The sequence below is a fragment of the Canis lupus genome, chromosome 3 (genome assembly GCF_011100685.1).
Source record: "Canis lupus familiaris isolate Mischka breed German Shepherd chromosome 3, alternate assembly UU_Cfam_GSD_1.0, whole genome shotgun sequence".
Taxonomy (NCBI): domain Eukaryota; kingdom Metazoa; phylum Chordata; class Mammalia; order Carnivora; family Canidae; genus Canis; species Canis lupus.
In genome coordinates, this window is record NC_049224.1 from 7,821,376 (window position 1) to 7,836,773 (window position 15,398).

The window sequence follows — 15,398 nt, forward strand, 5'->3', positions numbered from 1 at the left end:
CGTTTCCACATCCTTTCTACATACCACTGATACTCTTTTGCTTTCCTCGCACTAGAATAGAAACCAAAGAGAAAGGATGTCAAGGGGCATGGAAAGGAAGAAGTTCTCCATAGCCCCTGGATAAATTCAGGTTTTCTAGCGAGTTGCTCAAGTATTCGATTGCCTTAGCAACAGAATCACTTAGGGCAGTGCCTTCTCTGAAGTCAAATAGCCTTTGTGCTGGTATCATTGGCTCTGGGAGTCAGGGACCACCCGCACAGGGCGACCACTCAGATGATCCCTTTGTGCTACACCCACAGACCCATGTCTGGGAAGATGTCACTCTGCACAACAGTAGCCTTCCACCCCTGGCTATCAAGAACCCGGAGTGCCTGGGCCTTTTGCACCAATTGGACAGAAGCACAGATATGTGGGTCCAGCACTATTGCATTCTGAAGGACGGCTGCTTGTACCTCTATGCTAGCATTCGCTCCACCCAGGCTTCAGGTATGGACTCAACTTTCGCTTGAAATAATAGTCATTACAACAATAATAGTAGTGACAGCCTAGCTTTATGGACCTTTTACCAAGCCTTGTACTGTCTATATTACCTAAATTAGTTCATTTACTAATTACTACTAACTATTTAAGGATAACTCATTTGGTGAAAAAAATCCAACTGCAAATAAAATGCCAATAATCTCTTGTGTCAAAAATTATAGGAAGGCTACGGGTGCCTGGCCGGCTCAGTCGGTAGAGTGTGTGACTCTTGATCTTGGGGCTGTGAGTTCAAGCCCCATGTTGGGTATAGAGATACTTAAAAATGAAATCTTTAGGGATGCCTGGGTGCTAATTAATTAAAGATAATTAGTTCATTATCCAATGAAGAGATACTACTATTATTCCCCTTTTACACATAAGAAAATTAGCTGGGGAGTCTACTTAGCTTGACAAGATCACAAGTAGTCAACAATGAAGCTGAGATCTCAACACAGCCAAGCTAATTCCAGCTCCTGTAGTTTTCATCCCATGCTTTCATTGTCTCAAAAAACAAAAAATAAACTCCTTCATTCTTTTGGTCACTGATGACATTCAGAATCAGTGGCAATAGCTTTTTGGGGCAGTAACTCCCCCTTCAGTATTCCCAATGCTGGACAAGTGAGTAACAAAAATAACATTAACTGTCAATTTTTTTTCGGGCAAGTTACTTAACTGCCTAGAACTTACTTTCCTCATTTGTAAAATGGAAACACCTATATATTTCACAGGAGTGTTGGAAAGATTACATGAGGTAACTGCTATTAGGGGTTGCTCTATATATAAAGCCCTTCTATACAAAATGTATATATCTTATATATTGATTAAATTGTGTATTCTAAAAGCTGTATGTACAAAATGGGTATATAAGCAATATAATTTAATAAAACAAGTATGCCTGCTTTCAATAAGAGAGATTATTTTTCTTGTAATTTTTAAAAGATTTTTAAAAACTATTTTATTTATTTATTTATTCATGAGAGATACACAAAGAGAGAAAGAGAGGCAGAGATATGGGCAGAAGGAGAAGCAGGTTCCCTTCAGGGAGCCTAATGTGGGACTCGATCCCAGGACTCCCGGATCACAACCCGAGCCAAAGGCAGATGCTCAACTGCTGAGCCACCCAGGTATCCCTAAAGATTTCATTTTTAAGTATCTCTATACCCAACGTGGGGCTTGAACTCACAGCCCCAAGATCAAGAGTCACACACTCTACCAACTGAGCCGGACAAGCACCCCTAGCCTTCCTATAATTTTAGACAAAAGAGATTATTGGCATTTTATTTGCAGTTGGATTTTTTTTCACCAAATGAATTATCCTTAAATAGTTAGTAGTAGTAAACATCCTGGAATCTCAGTCACTTAATAATTTTTTTAACATTAATGCTTATTTTTATTTAAGCTAGACAGCCATGCCAAGTTGGAAGTATCTGGTGACCATTTCAGCCTCCTTGGAAAGTACGAAAGAAGTACAAGGCGAACATCACACTATGTTCCATTTCCCTTCATTCAGGATGAGCGATACAGTGATTCTCTTTCACTTACTCACCTTTCCATTTGAGAGCATCACAACATAACCCGAAATATTATTCAACTATTCAGAGGGACCCAGCATCTCTAAGCACTTCCCGAACAGGCTGTTTCTATTCAATACCAAATCCATAGTTTTAAGTACCTAATACCAGGATGAGAATGAAGGTAAACAAAACAAACCTCCAAAGCAGTCATGGACTGGGATTTTTGTTATAAAATATCACTGCAAGGGTGCCTGGGTGGCATAGTTGGTTGAGGGTCTAGCTCTTGGTTTCGGTTTAGGTTGTGATCTCAGGGTGCTGGGATTGAGCCCTGAGTTGGGCTCTGTGCTCAGGAAAAGAGTCTGCTTAAGATTCTCTCCCACCCTCTTAGTCCCCCCGCCATGTGCAAGGTCTCCCTCTCTTTCTCGCTCTAAAATCAATCAATTAGCTAGCTAATTAATTAATTAAAATAATCACTGCAAAAGTCTGAATCATTTTAATGACTGAATCAACGAAGCTCATTTTTAAGAGATTGTTTCCAGAGATAGAGAGGAAATGTTTAGGATGGAATGCTCAGCTCACTCCAAACTGAAATACCAGACCCCTAGGGCCCAGAGGCCTCCGCGTTTAAAACAGTAATGACAGCCCTAGGTGGCTTCCCTGATTCTGAAAAGTCAGAGGCCCTACTTTGGAAAGTCCTAGTTGGAGAGCTAGAAAATGGCTACTAATAAATGGCCTAAAAATAAGAACAGCAAAAGCAGAGTTACCATTTAGTCAGTATAGTTTTTGTACTGATCCCTCTGTTAAGTGTTTTTTCTTATCATTTCATTTAATTTCAATAACCCTCCTATGAGATAGGTTACTATCACACCTACCACTAGGGAAACTGATGCTTGGCAAGGTTATATCATTTGTTCACATTCCCCTGGCTAATAATACATGATAAAGATAGAATTTGAACCCAGGTAGCCTAAGTTACACCAACAAAAAGAAAAAGAAAAAGATAGGGAAGAAAAAATGGACATCTTCTTTATATTCAGCTCTAATCATTTCACACATCTTTCCAGAACCTTCCAAGGTTCTTTGTTACCTCCAGAGCACTCGAGAGTTTTATATTGTGTCCCAAAATCCTTCTCTCTGGTTTTCTTTTCCAATCCTTGTGTTAGAGCACCTTGCATTCTAACCAAACATGGTCATGTTCTATTTCCTTAACACACATGTTCTATTTCCTTAACACATCTTCTTTTTTCTGAAACACATCTTTGCTTGTGCTAGTTCCTCCTCCTGGAACCATTCTATACCTACCAATTCCTCAACACTAGTTGGCCGGATTCCACTGCCCTTCAAATGCTTATTCGGTCACCAGCCATCTCTGCTATGGTGTTAAGCAACCCCATATGGTCCCCGACAAAGCATCCCCCCTCTCTGAACTTCCACACTTACCCATCTTGTGACACTTATTGCCCTCTACCTTGTGCATTACCTCTAGATGGCCGTCTTATCTCTTCTAAGGGACCATATGCTTCAAAGATGACTCTATATTTATGTGTTTTTAATGAATGAACAATCAAATTACTGCAAATGGCCATCATTCCCATGAAGTGTGAGTAGTTTGTCTTCCCCTCACTTCATAGAGAAAGGTTAGAAGATTAGAAAGCCAATTCAAAGGCAAAACCAGAACTCAGGCCATCAAATGTCTAGCCCTTTGGCTATCTCACGCCCTTTCTAGCCCTAAGAAGTCATCTAATTTCTATCTATTTTTAAATTCCTTCCTTGAAAATATATCATTTTGTGACTAATAAAAATATTTAATCCAAATCCATTCATTCTTACCCAGCTGTACATCTTAAATATCCCTATGTCCACAGGCCCTCCATTTCTAGCTTCAATTATCTTAAATATGGATTAAAAGAACATTTTCTTACTGAAATTCCAAAAGAATATGTTATATCTAGGCCATGTTCTAAAATAGAGGCCTGTGATTTGAGTTTTACATGGTTTTACTCTTTTTCAAATAAAAAATACAATTTGCCTGAGCATGCACCTTCTTCCAGAAAATGCACTTTCCTGCCACCTCCTTCTCACTGTCATTCTGACAGCTGCTGGGTCCGGATGGAAGCTCTCGGAGGGTTAACCAGCAGCTCGCCCTTCTTTAGCATGAAGGGGCTGGGCAGGAGCTCTTCTGGAGTGCTTTACCCTTCCCCAGACTGGAATTTTGAGCTGAGGTCTACATTCTTTTTTGGAAGAGTCTTTTCCAGTCTTGTACATTTTCACATGCATCGTGACCTGAGGCTCATAGCCAATGATATGGCACCAGGAAACCCAAGCTAGCATGGAGGCATATCCAAATCTCCGGTGGGAAGTTCCCAAAATAGAAATGCCTCTCTCCACTGTCCATTAAGAATCACTGCCCTGGGGAGCCACATGGTCTGTTTGGGTTTTTGGTTTTTTTTTTGGTGGGGGGCGGGGGGGGTGGTTAGAGAACTGGATCAACTGCTCAGGTGGGTTGGAGGGAGATAGTTAGCATGTATCACTGAATGCTTCCTATGTGTCCGGGACTTAGATAAGCATTTTATGTTCATTATCTAAAGCCAATATTTGCAAACCACCACTGTTATTGCCCCATTATATGAGAGAAACGAAGGCTTAGAGAAGTTAACTAACATGCTGATGTGCCCACCCCCTGCTGTTAAGTGACAAAATATGAACAAATGTCATCCAAATCCTATGCCCAAACTCTTAGCCATACTGCTACAGAGAGCACTCTCTGCCAGAAACAAGTCTCAAACAAGTAGTCTCTAGAATTTGGCACATTGACTGCCATAGTCACGATCCGTGTAGTCCAGCTATTTATCACAACAACCAGGAGTTGTGAGGACAGGCAGTAGAGAAATTTACCGAGAATGGCTGAACCCATGCTGTGCCATGAACAGGCACTAAAATAAATCAATTAATCAATAAAAAATAAAATACTCAGCTTTATGTAATCATTTCTATATGCAAGGAATTAGAAAAATTATATTCATAAAAATTATACAAAGTCCTAATACTTATTTTCAGTTCTTCTGGATGGATGCTAAATGAATGACCTTTGCGCTGGTCTGATCTATTAATTCCTCCCCTCCTTGTACTGTCCAAGTTCTGCTTAGCTCTTGCATATCTCACCCTTGTTTGGTTCCTTGTTCTCCAGCACTGTGAAGCAGGCGTTGGTTGCTATTTATAGCATTAATCATCAAACTACACGTTTTTACCCCATTACTGAGTCATGCAGTCAACGTAGCAGGTTGCGACGAGTACTTAAAAACACAATAGAATAGAATTTAATTGAATAGAAAATATCATGGTACATCACAGTGTTTCACAAAACTTTTGGGCCAACTGTATGAAAACATGGAGAGCTCTGTATTTATTAACATCTTTGGATCACAGCCAAAAAGGTTGGAAAATATTCAGGTACAAAAACACTGTCTCTTTTACATACGGTACCTTAGGGTATTTAAAAAAGGTTCTTTCCTTTCAATTATCCTTGTCCTCCGCCTACCAGATTAGTTGCTATGTATGTTATTAAGACTCAGGCTTCTATGACCATCACTTCTCAGACACATGACCCCACCCCACCCCCCAACCACAGCATCTCAGTTGCCTTACTGTTTTATTTCCATTTCATTTTATATTGATTTTATTCCAGTGATTTCTCTTCTTGATGAGAGATCCAGGAGACCTCCTATGCTATTTCTCACTTCTAGACGTATCTGTAGTATTTGGGACATGACCTACTGGCTCTAACAGTCACCTGAGGTAGTGAGGCAATCCTGGGAGCCACAAAGAGAAGGCCGGGAAAGATAACAGTGAGATGAGGGGAAAGTACATATGGCTCTAATTTCCTGTGAAAACCACATTAGATGCGAATCTCACATCTTACTTCCAGCTAGATAAGTAGGCCTCTAATGTGTATTGTCAGGGTTGAACAAACAGCACCAGTCAGCTCCCTGAAGTCCATGCTTACTGTCAAGGAAAGTGCTCATACCCTAACGATATGCATTACTGGCTTGCCTGGGCCGGCTAATATTAAAAAGCCACAGTGTGAATATTCCAGAAACCCTTTAGCCAAATGCCTCTTCATAGCCCTCAAGCCCCATGTCATTCACCATGTACTTGATGATTCTTTTCCCTTCTCTCTCTCTCTTCAGCAAAAGCTGAAAGTAACAAATCGTGACTGTTAACTATTGTTCTTGAATAAATCACATCAAGGTCTGTGTGTGCTCCTCAGACATATTTTACATTATTGCAACAAATGGAACACTTAATGCTTGCAAGGTTCTTGTGAGAAATTTCTGTTCAAATGTTGTGCCAGCTTGCTATTTACTGCTGCTACTTAATCCAGAGAGACTGGCCCAGTGAGGTCACCTCAAATGAGGTAATGGGGTTGCAATTGGATGTCTTTACTGCCAATCATTTCTACCCTGTAACTGGTTAGAAAAGGGGTCAGGAACTTTCCTGTTTGTGGCGCACATCTTTTTGGACAAAACTTTCTATCTGTTCTCAAAGAGGGTAGGGATGGGAGAGGATATTCATGTCTGCTCAGACACATGAGAAAGGGAAATCTCACAAGTAGAAAGAAGTCAGAAACCAGTGCAGTAATAGAAAAACTTTGTACTACTATTGGGAGAAGAGATTTAAGACAGCAAACCTATCCGTGGATATGTCTTCAGGTGGCCCTTAGTCCTGAAACATCTAGCACATTGCTTATTCCACTTCTAGTATATACCCCAAAACATAGACCTGTGCAAAAATTGTACACAAATATTCATAACATTATTCATAATAGCTTAAAAAATGAAGAAAATTCAAATGTCCTAATGAGTAGATAATGAGTAGATAAATGTACTAATGAGTAGATAAAATGTGGTATGCCCACACAATGGAATATCTCTTGTCGATAAAAAGGAATGAGGAATTGATAATATGACCTAGCATGGATGAACCTAGAAAACATCATACTAAATGAAAGAAGCCAGTCACAAAGACAATATATCGTATGATTCCATGTATATTGAGCACCCCAGGAAAAGCAAATCCATAGAGACAGAAAGGAGGTTAGGTCGCCTGGTGTTCGGATGGGCCAGCAAACGGGGAGTGACTGATAAATGGACACAGAGTTTCTTTTTGAAGTGAAGAAAATGTACTCAAATTAGATTTGGGTGATGGTCACACAACTCCATAAACTAAAAATCATTGCTTGCACACTGCAAATGTGTGAATTTTATGGTGTGTCCATTAGCACAAAGACAGCACTCACTCTTGGATTAGGGTAAACACCATTTTACTGGGGCCTACCAAAGGGGGGAAAAATCTAACCATTTCTAAAATGAATGCTTTCCTAGAAGTTGGCTTTGAAATGGGCTCTTTTTAAATGAAAAAAGTTTTTAGTTTAGCATTGCATCTAAACCCCCTCTATAAAATAAACACATTTTCAAGTCCAAACACCATTCTTTAAAAAAAAAAAAAAAAAAACTATGGCTTCTGGACGGTGTGCAATGGCACCAAATATAACTAAAAGGAAAATGAAAGGAGTCGTATGTAAAGGGACTCAATTTTCCCTTCCCAGTCCCTTACTGGCATAGGATAATTGTCAGGGAGAGCAGCGACCCAAGTTGGATTTTGGTATTTTGTTAGTATAGGGCACTGAAGTGGATCCTGGGGCGGGGAGTGGGGGATTAGAATAAGAGTTAGCAAGAACAAGGAAGAGATTCAAGCATCTAATCATCGATAGGAGATTCGGTTATACCTCAGAGCATCGACACTACAAGACACAAAAGGTTTTGCTTTTTCAGCATCTTCCTCCAGACTGATATGCTCTCCCTACCCCCCAAATAATGGAAACAAAATTCAGGCCAAACAACATATATCCACTAACATGGATTCAAAAGACGATGGTGAAGAAATTATCTTCTAAAACCAGTCATTCATTCTCATTTGAATTCAAGTTGGCTCCCTCATATCACCCTGTGGGTTCATATTTTAAATGTGCTTTGCATATGCACAAAGAAGGTGAGAATCTGAGTTGGTTTTAGAAACTGCTGGCAATCTCATTATTCAGGAAGGGTGTCTTAATGGTTTTGTCCAAGCAAATATTACTTAATTTTCTTCTAGTGTGATAGTGCAGGTGTCACTCTTTGATACCAAGAAATTTATTTCAAAATGTGTCCTCCAGGCAAAGTAGATGGTTTAGACCCACAGTAACCCAAAGGCAAATACTAAACATGCAGTGAGAAGATCACAAAAATGGAAATGGGGAAATCCTACCTCATTACCAGCCTTGCCATTAATCATTAGTGGAGGCCCTTCAATTACAGACTCTCCTGAGTCTCAGTTTTTTCATCTGCAAAATGAGACACCTGGATTAGAAGTTCCTGCAGACACAAAATTTTCTTGGTGCTTTTTCAGATTCCTTTTCTCCATCTTACTCTTTCCCTATTCTTCTCATTTGCTTTTTCCTTTCACCCTCTGTAGGTGGCCTGTATTTACAAGGATATAGGGTGAACGAGCAGGCCCTAAGCTCCAAGCAGTCAGTAATTGAACTCAAACCTCCATCTGAAGAGTTCAAGACTTTCTATTTCTGTGCAGAAAATAAGACCGAAAACCAACGGTAGGTCGAGGCCTGCATATTTCTTTTTCTTCATCTGCCCTGACAAGAGTCCTGTTAGCAAAAGTCTTGACTTTCCAACTTCAACTTGCATCTTCAGTTAACTCTCTCCCTTTTTTTTGCATCATCTCCATAGTTAATATTCCTCAGGATTTTTTAAATTTAATGCATAGAAGAGTCATCTTCTATGACTCTTCCAGAAGTACTTTTTTTAAGAGGAAAAGGATTCTACCATTCTTCCCAAGATGGTGGCTTAGACTTCAACACAAAAAAAAAAAATCTACTAACAGTTATCTGTAAATATTTCAAATTATTAATTCAGATTTGCTGCTTTACCTCCTTTTACATAACTTTATTGATATGCTCATTGGAATTTGGTCAGTTGTTTGTTTTTTTTATAAGCCACTGAAGGATATAGAACTCACCTATATAATTCAATATGTTCACTATCCAGCGTGGCATGTACAAATGGGCGCTTGGGTTCATGACGGCTTGAGGGAACAAAGGGCGGTATGGTCAACAGAGACAAAACTATGAGGCAGAGGAAGTATTCTCTCAGACTCAAAGGATCCTCCTCCATCTAATTTTAATCCCCAAGACATCCAGTGTCCTCCATCTCCCATTCCTATCCTCACCTGCTTGAAGACCATCCCTCACCTCAACCCAATTGGGAGACGCTTTCTCCCAATTGGGTTAAAAAGATCAATAAAGAAATTCAGTCATTTATTAAAACAGGGGACATGGTAAAATCTTCAGGAGTATTTACCAGAACCAAATACCTTGCTTTAACTCAAAAAAATAAAACTCTAAAAGTAGAATTTCAGGACTTCCAGCAAGTAACCATTTAGGGAAGGGAAGAGTCTCCCCAGGCCTTCTCCCATTATGTAAACCCTGTCTGCTCCACTCATTCCTAAGGATAGGCTGGAGTGGGAGGTTAATGAATATAGAATTGCTAGATATTTTGCCAAGATCTCTTTCCCTGGGCTGGTGCTACACAATCTGGGTGGCGGACTAAGATGGTTCCTTTGAAGGTAAGGCTCCAGTTGTCATATTAGAAAAAGGGTCAATGAAATGAACTCCTGTCTGATAAAATCAACTAGCTTCTCTATGGGTGGAGACCAAATAGTTGAATTTCACTGTCAAATCCATATGTGGACATTATCAATAGGAAACAATACTGAGTCACTAGAGAACTGTTTCAAAGCATAAGAGCAGTTTCACAAAGTGTGGTTTGTGGAATTTTGCCTTCACAAGATGCCCTACTCCCCAAAAATAGTTATGTAAGCTTAAGAAATGATACAAATCACATTCCCCTCTCAGAGAATCACAAAGCACATTGACTTATTCATGTTCCTGACACACTGTGCTGGAAAGAATCCTAGTTACGTCTCTAGAACTCCTACAACCATAGTGTATCTGACCCAAACCATTCTTTAAAAAATAAATAAAAAATAAATAAATAAATAAATAAATAAATAAATACTATTAAAATACCCTGAGAATAAATTATATATGGTACATTTTATAAAACATCATCCAATAAAATGAAAAGAAGGGAGTGGAAAAGGGGGGAGCTAACCTGCAGAGTGTGCTATGAGTACAAATGCAAAAAGGAATATTTTTCCCTCATGGCAATATTTGATTGCTATACATTTGACCAACTGAACTTGAAATTTAAATAGAAACAATTATAAAAGCCCCATAGCTCCAGTGATCACTATTTACAGACATCGCACCTTCTTCTGATCCTATTTACAACATCAGCATAGTTTTATTTCTTTGCTACCTCTGTATAGTCCACATTCGGTGTTTTACCATTTTGTTCAGTCCAAACCAAAGAATCAGGGTTTACTATATTAATTTCAAATTAAATCACCCAGATAAACAATTAGGAAATAAATGTGAACGATTTTTTTTTTAACATTTCACCTTCCTACCGTTCAACCATTTTTTTTTTTTAATGACCTGTCCTGCACTGTTATTTCTACAGCTGGATTACAGCTCTGAAAATGTCTATCAAAAAGTGGCTTCCTTTGCATCAGGCTATTCAAGACTTCATGAATCGACCTCTAGAAGAGACTAGAATGTGAAAGAAACCCTAATCTTAAGAGAAGGGACCCACAAAATCATCACCAACCAATATGGGAAGAAACAAAAATATGATTTCATTATATAACATTCAACTGAGCATTTCTCAGATACACTAAAACTTTGTGGTAAGATTATACTTTTGTTTTTGAACCAAAGCACGGAAATCTAACCTGACAATCTATAACAATATTGTTAATACCCCCACATTTTTGCCCATCAGGCTGTAAGTGTTAGCATCAAAATATAGTATGTCCCTTACCCCTGTCTTTTGAAAGCATAAATACAATAAAAGTTGATTTATTTTCTCTTTTGTATTCTTTGCTAAATGCTCCACTCTGTCCATTGACTGTAGGCTTCCTAGAATGCCTACAAGCCATGATGTGGAAAGCTGATATTTGGAAAAATTAAGATCACAGAAATGAAATGGCTCAAATGGTGAGTAAACAATTCAGCTAAACAAGGTCCTCTCTGTTAGGTTATCTCACAATGGACTGGCCCAAGTGCCTCCAGGACTTCCCAGATGACAGAAAATAATAACAATTATTGTTATAAAATAAAGAAAGAATTAGGCTAAATTCAGGGGAGAAAACTCAAAGGCATGCATCATCTTACTATCTGAATTATTACCTGAATATCGATCGGTCACACTGCAAGGGGAAAACACAAAATGAATCAAGAATGTCCTACTTTTAATCCTGGAAGTAACATTCAGAGAGATTCAAAGGTAAATTCTAAGTATCGACCTTGTGTCTTAGTGGAATGATCCCAGTGTGTATCCATGAAGTTGGAAGTCCCATACCCTCACTAATGGAACATGGAAAATAAATTTCAGGGAGTTCAACTGTCAGCTTCAAGTGCTCTGGAACAGCTTCTGACAACAACAAAAAATTTGAGGCCTTGCCTTTTCACAAAATAATAGTATTTCGGAGATTGCAAGACCTTTACAGCTCAACCCCTTTTCTTTATAGCTGAGGCTCTAGGAGGGAGTAGCCTGTTGAAGATCACATAGGTTGTTGATGGCAGAACTGGGACTGAAGCCAGGTCTTCATCTCTCCATCCAGTGTTATTTCCACTCATCCTACAGCCCTTCATTGTGACCAAGGACGTGGTGTGGTTTCACAGACACAATGGAATCACCCACTTGCCAAAGTTGTCCAATACTTCTAGGCTTTGCCTGGGAACTGAAACATGTTGATTCCAGCAATATAGCATGTTTCTATCTCCCCAGTCTCCTAAAGGACTCCATGTTAATTCAAATTATTCTTTACAGAGACTCTTAAACGTGAAAAAGATATGAAAATTCAAGCCATTCTTCTATACTCTTCACCTCCGCCCCCCCAAAGAGACTGTGAACTCTTCAAATAGATGGCAACAGCTTGCAGCTGTCGTTCACCACAACTCACATAAAGGAGGCCTGTGAGTGTGTGAGCATGTGCTACTTAGTTCCCGTATTAAGAGGAGCTGCACAGATGAGCCCAGGCCCCCAAAAAAGACATGCTGTAATACTCTAACCAACTTAATACCATAATCAAAAATATTCAATTAACAATAACAGATAACCCTCTGTTCTGACAAAGGTCCCTTTGTTTTCCCCATATTTGCCATGATAATAATGAGGTCTTTCAGCAGGGGCATCATCAGTAATGTTCATGTCAGAAGCCTGGAGCTTTCTACATCCGCTCCCCAGTGGAACACTCTGCCTTTCTGGAGCTCCGCCATGGAATGCACAAACTGTGCCGTTACCAGGCAGCCAGCTAGTGACCACAGCCAACTGTAACACTGGCACAGAGCTTTCCCCTGAAGGAGAAAAACAAAAGCAACTACCTCAATAAAATGTGAGTGCGACTTTCCCCAAATTAAGCAGTCATTGAACTCATTTGAAAGTGATTCAAAGTTCAAAGATACTCCTCAAAAACTACTGTTGTTGCTCCTGGAAGATTCTAGAGATCTAAACAGTCCCATACATTATGCAAAAAACCCAACCAAACAAAAGAACCCACCGGCAACACTGGGTGTGAGCATTTTTAGGTGGAGAGAATTTTAAGCTTTTATATGACTTTCAAGGGTTATGTGACCCAAAAAGAACTTCTTAGTCCTACGATTAAGAATATTTTTCAAGATCCACAAGGTTTCCATCTTTTATAGAGCTGAAAGGAAGGGGAAAGTGCAGGGCTAGGCTTCTACATATGTACTACCCCACTGCCCATTTTAGGATTAGCCCACCTTTTGGCAAATCGAGGAGAACTTGCCCGGAGTCTCATGGTCAGGTAGTCAATAAATGTTCATTGAGCACCTAATGTGGGCCAAGAACTGTTGCCACCAGGATGCTAACATGAAGGAGAGGCAGAAAAATTAAAGCATGTCCTCTGCAGCCACAGGGCCCAAGTTCAAATTCATTTCCTGGCTGGGAAATGGGGCAGGCTACTGTACTCTTTCTGCTTTAGTTTCCTCATCTATAAATGGGGCTAATTACAGGATCTTATGAGAAATGAACAGTGTACAGAAAGCCCTGGAACAGTGAGTAGCCCCAGGAAACTCTCAATACGATTATCCATATTGTTAGCAAGGCGTGTCAGCTGGCTACACATAGACCTCACATCCCTGTAGACTCTTCCCGAAGGAAGGCATCTTGTCCCCTTCACCTCACTACCTACAGATGGGGAAGATGAAGGAACATTTTATCAGAGTTTCCACCTTAAGAGGACTTCACAGAGAGGCTGTGAAGTAGAGTTTCAGGCTTTCTGGGTCGTATGCCCTGTGGTATTACCTGTTCAGAACCCTACAGTCGCGAAGACTGGCCTACAGTTGTCAAAACTCTGCTAGCCCAACTCCTTGATCAACATGGAAGATTTTCCATCGGTATTCCTAGAAGCCCTAAACTAAGCCCAGATTGTTCTCAGGAGGTCCCTGATGGGCCTAAGTAGTGTTGGTCTCACTCCAATTCTTGTTCTGCCTCATTTGTTGCCTTAATGTGCTCACTGTAAAGGAAAACCCCTGGACTGTTCTGTACTTGGGAATTACATTTAGTGAAGATGAATTAAGAAATATCAAAGCGCAGGATGATTTAAGAAAGGAACGCTACAGGCTATCAGTCTAGTTCCTTATTTGCCTTGCCCACTTAGCCTGAGAACAGGATCTCAATGATCCCTGATCTCCAAATCACCCTCGAGCGTCTTCCTGGGCTTAGAACAATCTCTCCCCACCCGCCCTGACTTTTGAGAAAAAATACTTTCTCCAGAGGTTTGGCTCACATAGCACAGTTCTGTTTTCTATTCTGATCCATGCAGCAACCATGTAAAACCATTTCAAAGACACGTCCACAGTGGGATGTAAAAGCATATATTTTTTTTTTAAAAAAGTAACCACTCTAACAATACCTCACAGCTCACATATACAATATTTATGCATGTCTATTTTTGGTTTTAAAATATCTCTCATATGTTTCCAAACCTGTTTTTTTTTTTTTTTTTTTTTTGTTCCAACAAAGCAGGAAAGAATATCCAATGGGGGAAAAAAAAGACAGTCTCTTTAACAAACGGCGTTGGGAAAATTAGAGAGCCACAGGCAGAAGAATGAAACTGGACCATTTTGTTATAGCAAACACAAAAATAGAGTGGAACCCATTCTTGAGCAGAGATTTTTCACTTCAGGGACTCTTCGAAGGCTATGAATACCCAGGATGCATAAGCAAAGTTCTGAATTATGCTAGTGGATTATTTGATCAATCTTTTGAAGAAGAGTGGGGAGGATCGCACACTTGTAGTTATTGGTTTGATGACTTCAGGGAGGTGGGAATATGTCTGTCTGACTTACTGTCTTCCCTGAAGCTAGCACAACACCCAGCAATCCTTAAGCATTCAATATTCATGTGGTAAAAGCGTAAACACATGAATCTAGCCATTGACCTGAGCACAGATGAAAATTAAATCTGCTACTTTTGAGCAGATGTGGATTCTGAGTTGGGTTAGGACTTTAAGGATCGCTGGTTGCAGAAAGGTTTGGGAGAGAACTTGAGCCTGAAGCTCTCATAATTATGAAGAAATGCTGGCATCTCTGGAACCTAAGGCAAGAATGCACCCCAGAGGCAGCCTCGGTGGGTATGGAACCATAGGAGGAACCCCAGGCCATCATCTCTCTGTGCTCTTACGCTCGTTGTGTGTCCACTTCACCCTCCTTCCTCCCTGCAGGTTGACTTCAGTTGGTACAGAGAATGAATGCAGGAACTGGGGTCAAATCCCAATGACAGTCATAGCCTCTAACCAGCAGCCACTCATGAAGATTGTCTACCCCCTTATTCATAATGTGGGCAGCCGGAGCAGAAGGCAGGTAGCCTTCGGAGCAATCATAGCAAGGGCCAACACGTTAGGCTGAGCTACTCTGCCTCTCACCAGTAACACGGGGCCTACACAGGAGACCCAAACTCAAGAAGGAGATCTTCCCTTGCCAGAGATATTGGAGACTCCCCAGTTCAGAAGCACTTGCTCCCACATAGCAGTAAATGCTATCCCTCCGCTCTTGCCAAGCGCTTGAAAATTATGTCTCTCACTTTGGAAAGTGTGAACCCAGACTATAATCTAGGCAGCTGCGGTTCAAGTCCAGCTTCTGTCATTTGCTATCAGAGTCTTGAGAAA

The 15,398-nt window shown here is 40.2% G+C and overlaps 1 protein-coding gene across 1 annotated transcript in view; it reads left to right on the plus strand.

The window, feature by feature from the left end:
- Positions 1 to 11,081, plus strand: part of LOC102151511 — a 98,409-nt gene extending 87,328 nt beyond the window's left edge. The window contains exons 9-11 of the mRNA XM_038532177.1: positions 300 to 486; positions 8,544 to 8,679; positions 10,667 to 11,081. Of these exons, the coding sequence (XP_038388105.1) occupies positions 300 to 486; positions 8,544 to 8,679; positions 10,667 to 10,766 (423 nt within the window). The 3' untranslated portion in view covers positions 10,767 to 11,081. The remainder of the gene's footprint in view (positions 1 to 299; positions 487 to 8,543; positions 8,680 to 10,666) is intronic.
- Positions 11,082 to 15,398: the final 4,317 nt, after the last annotated feature.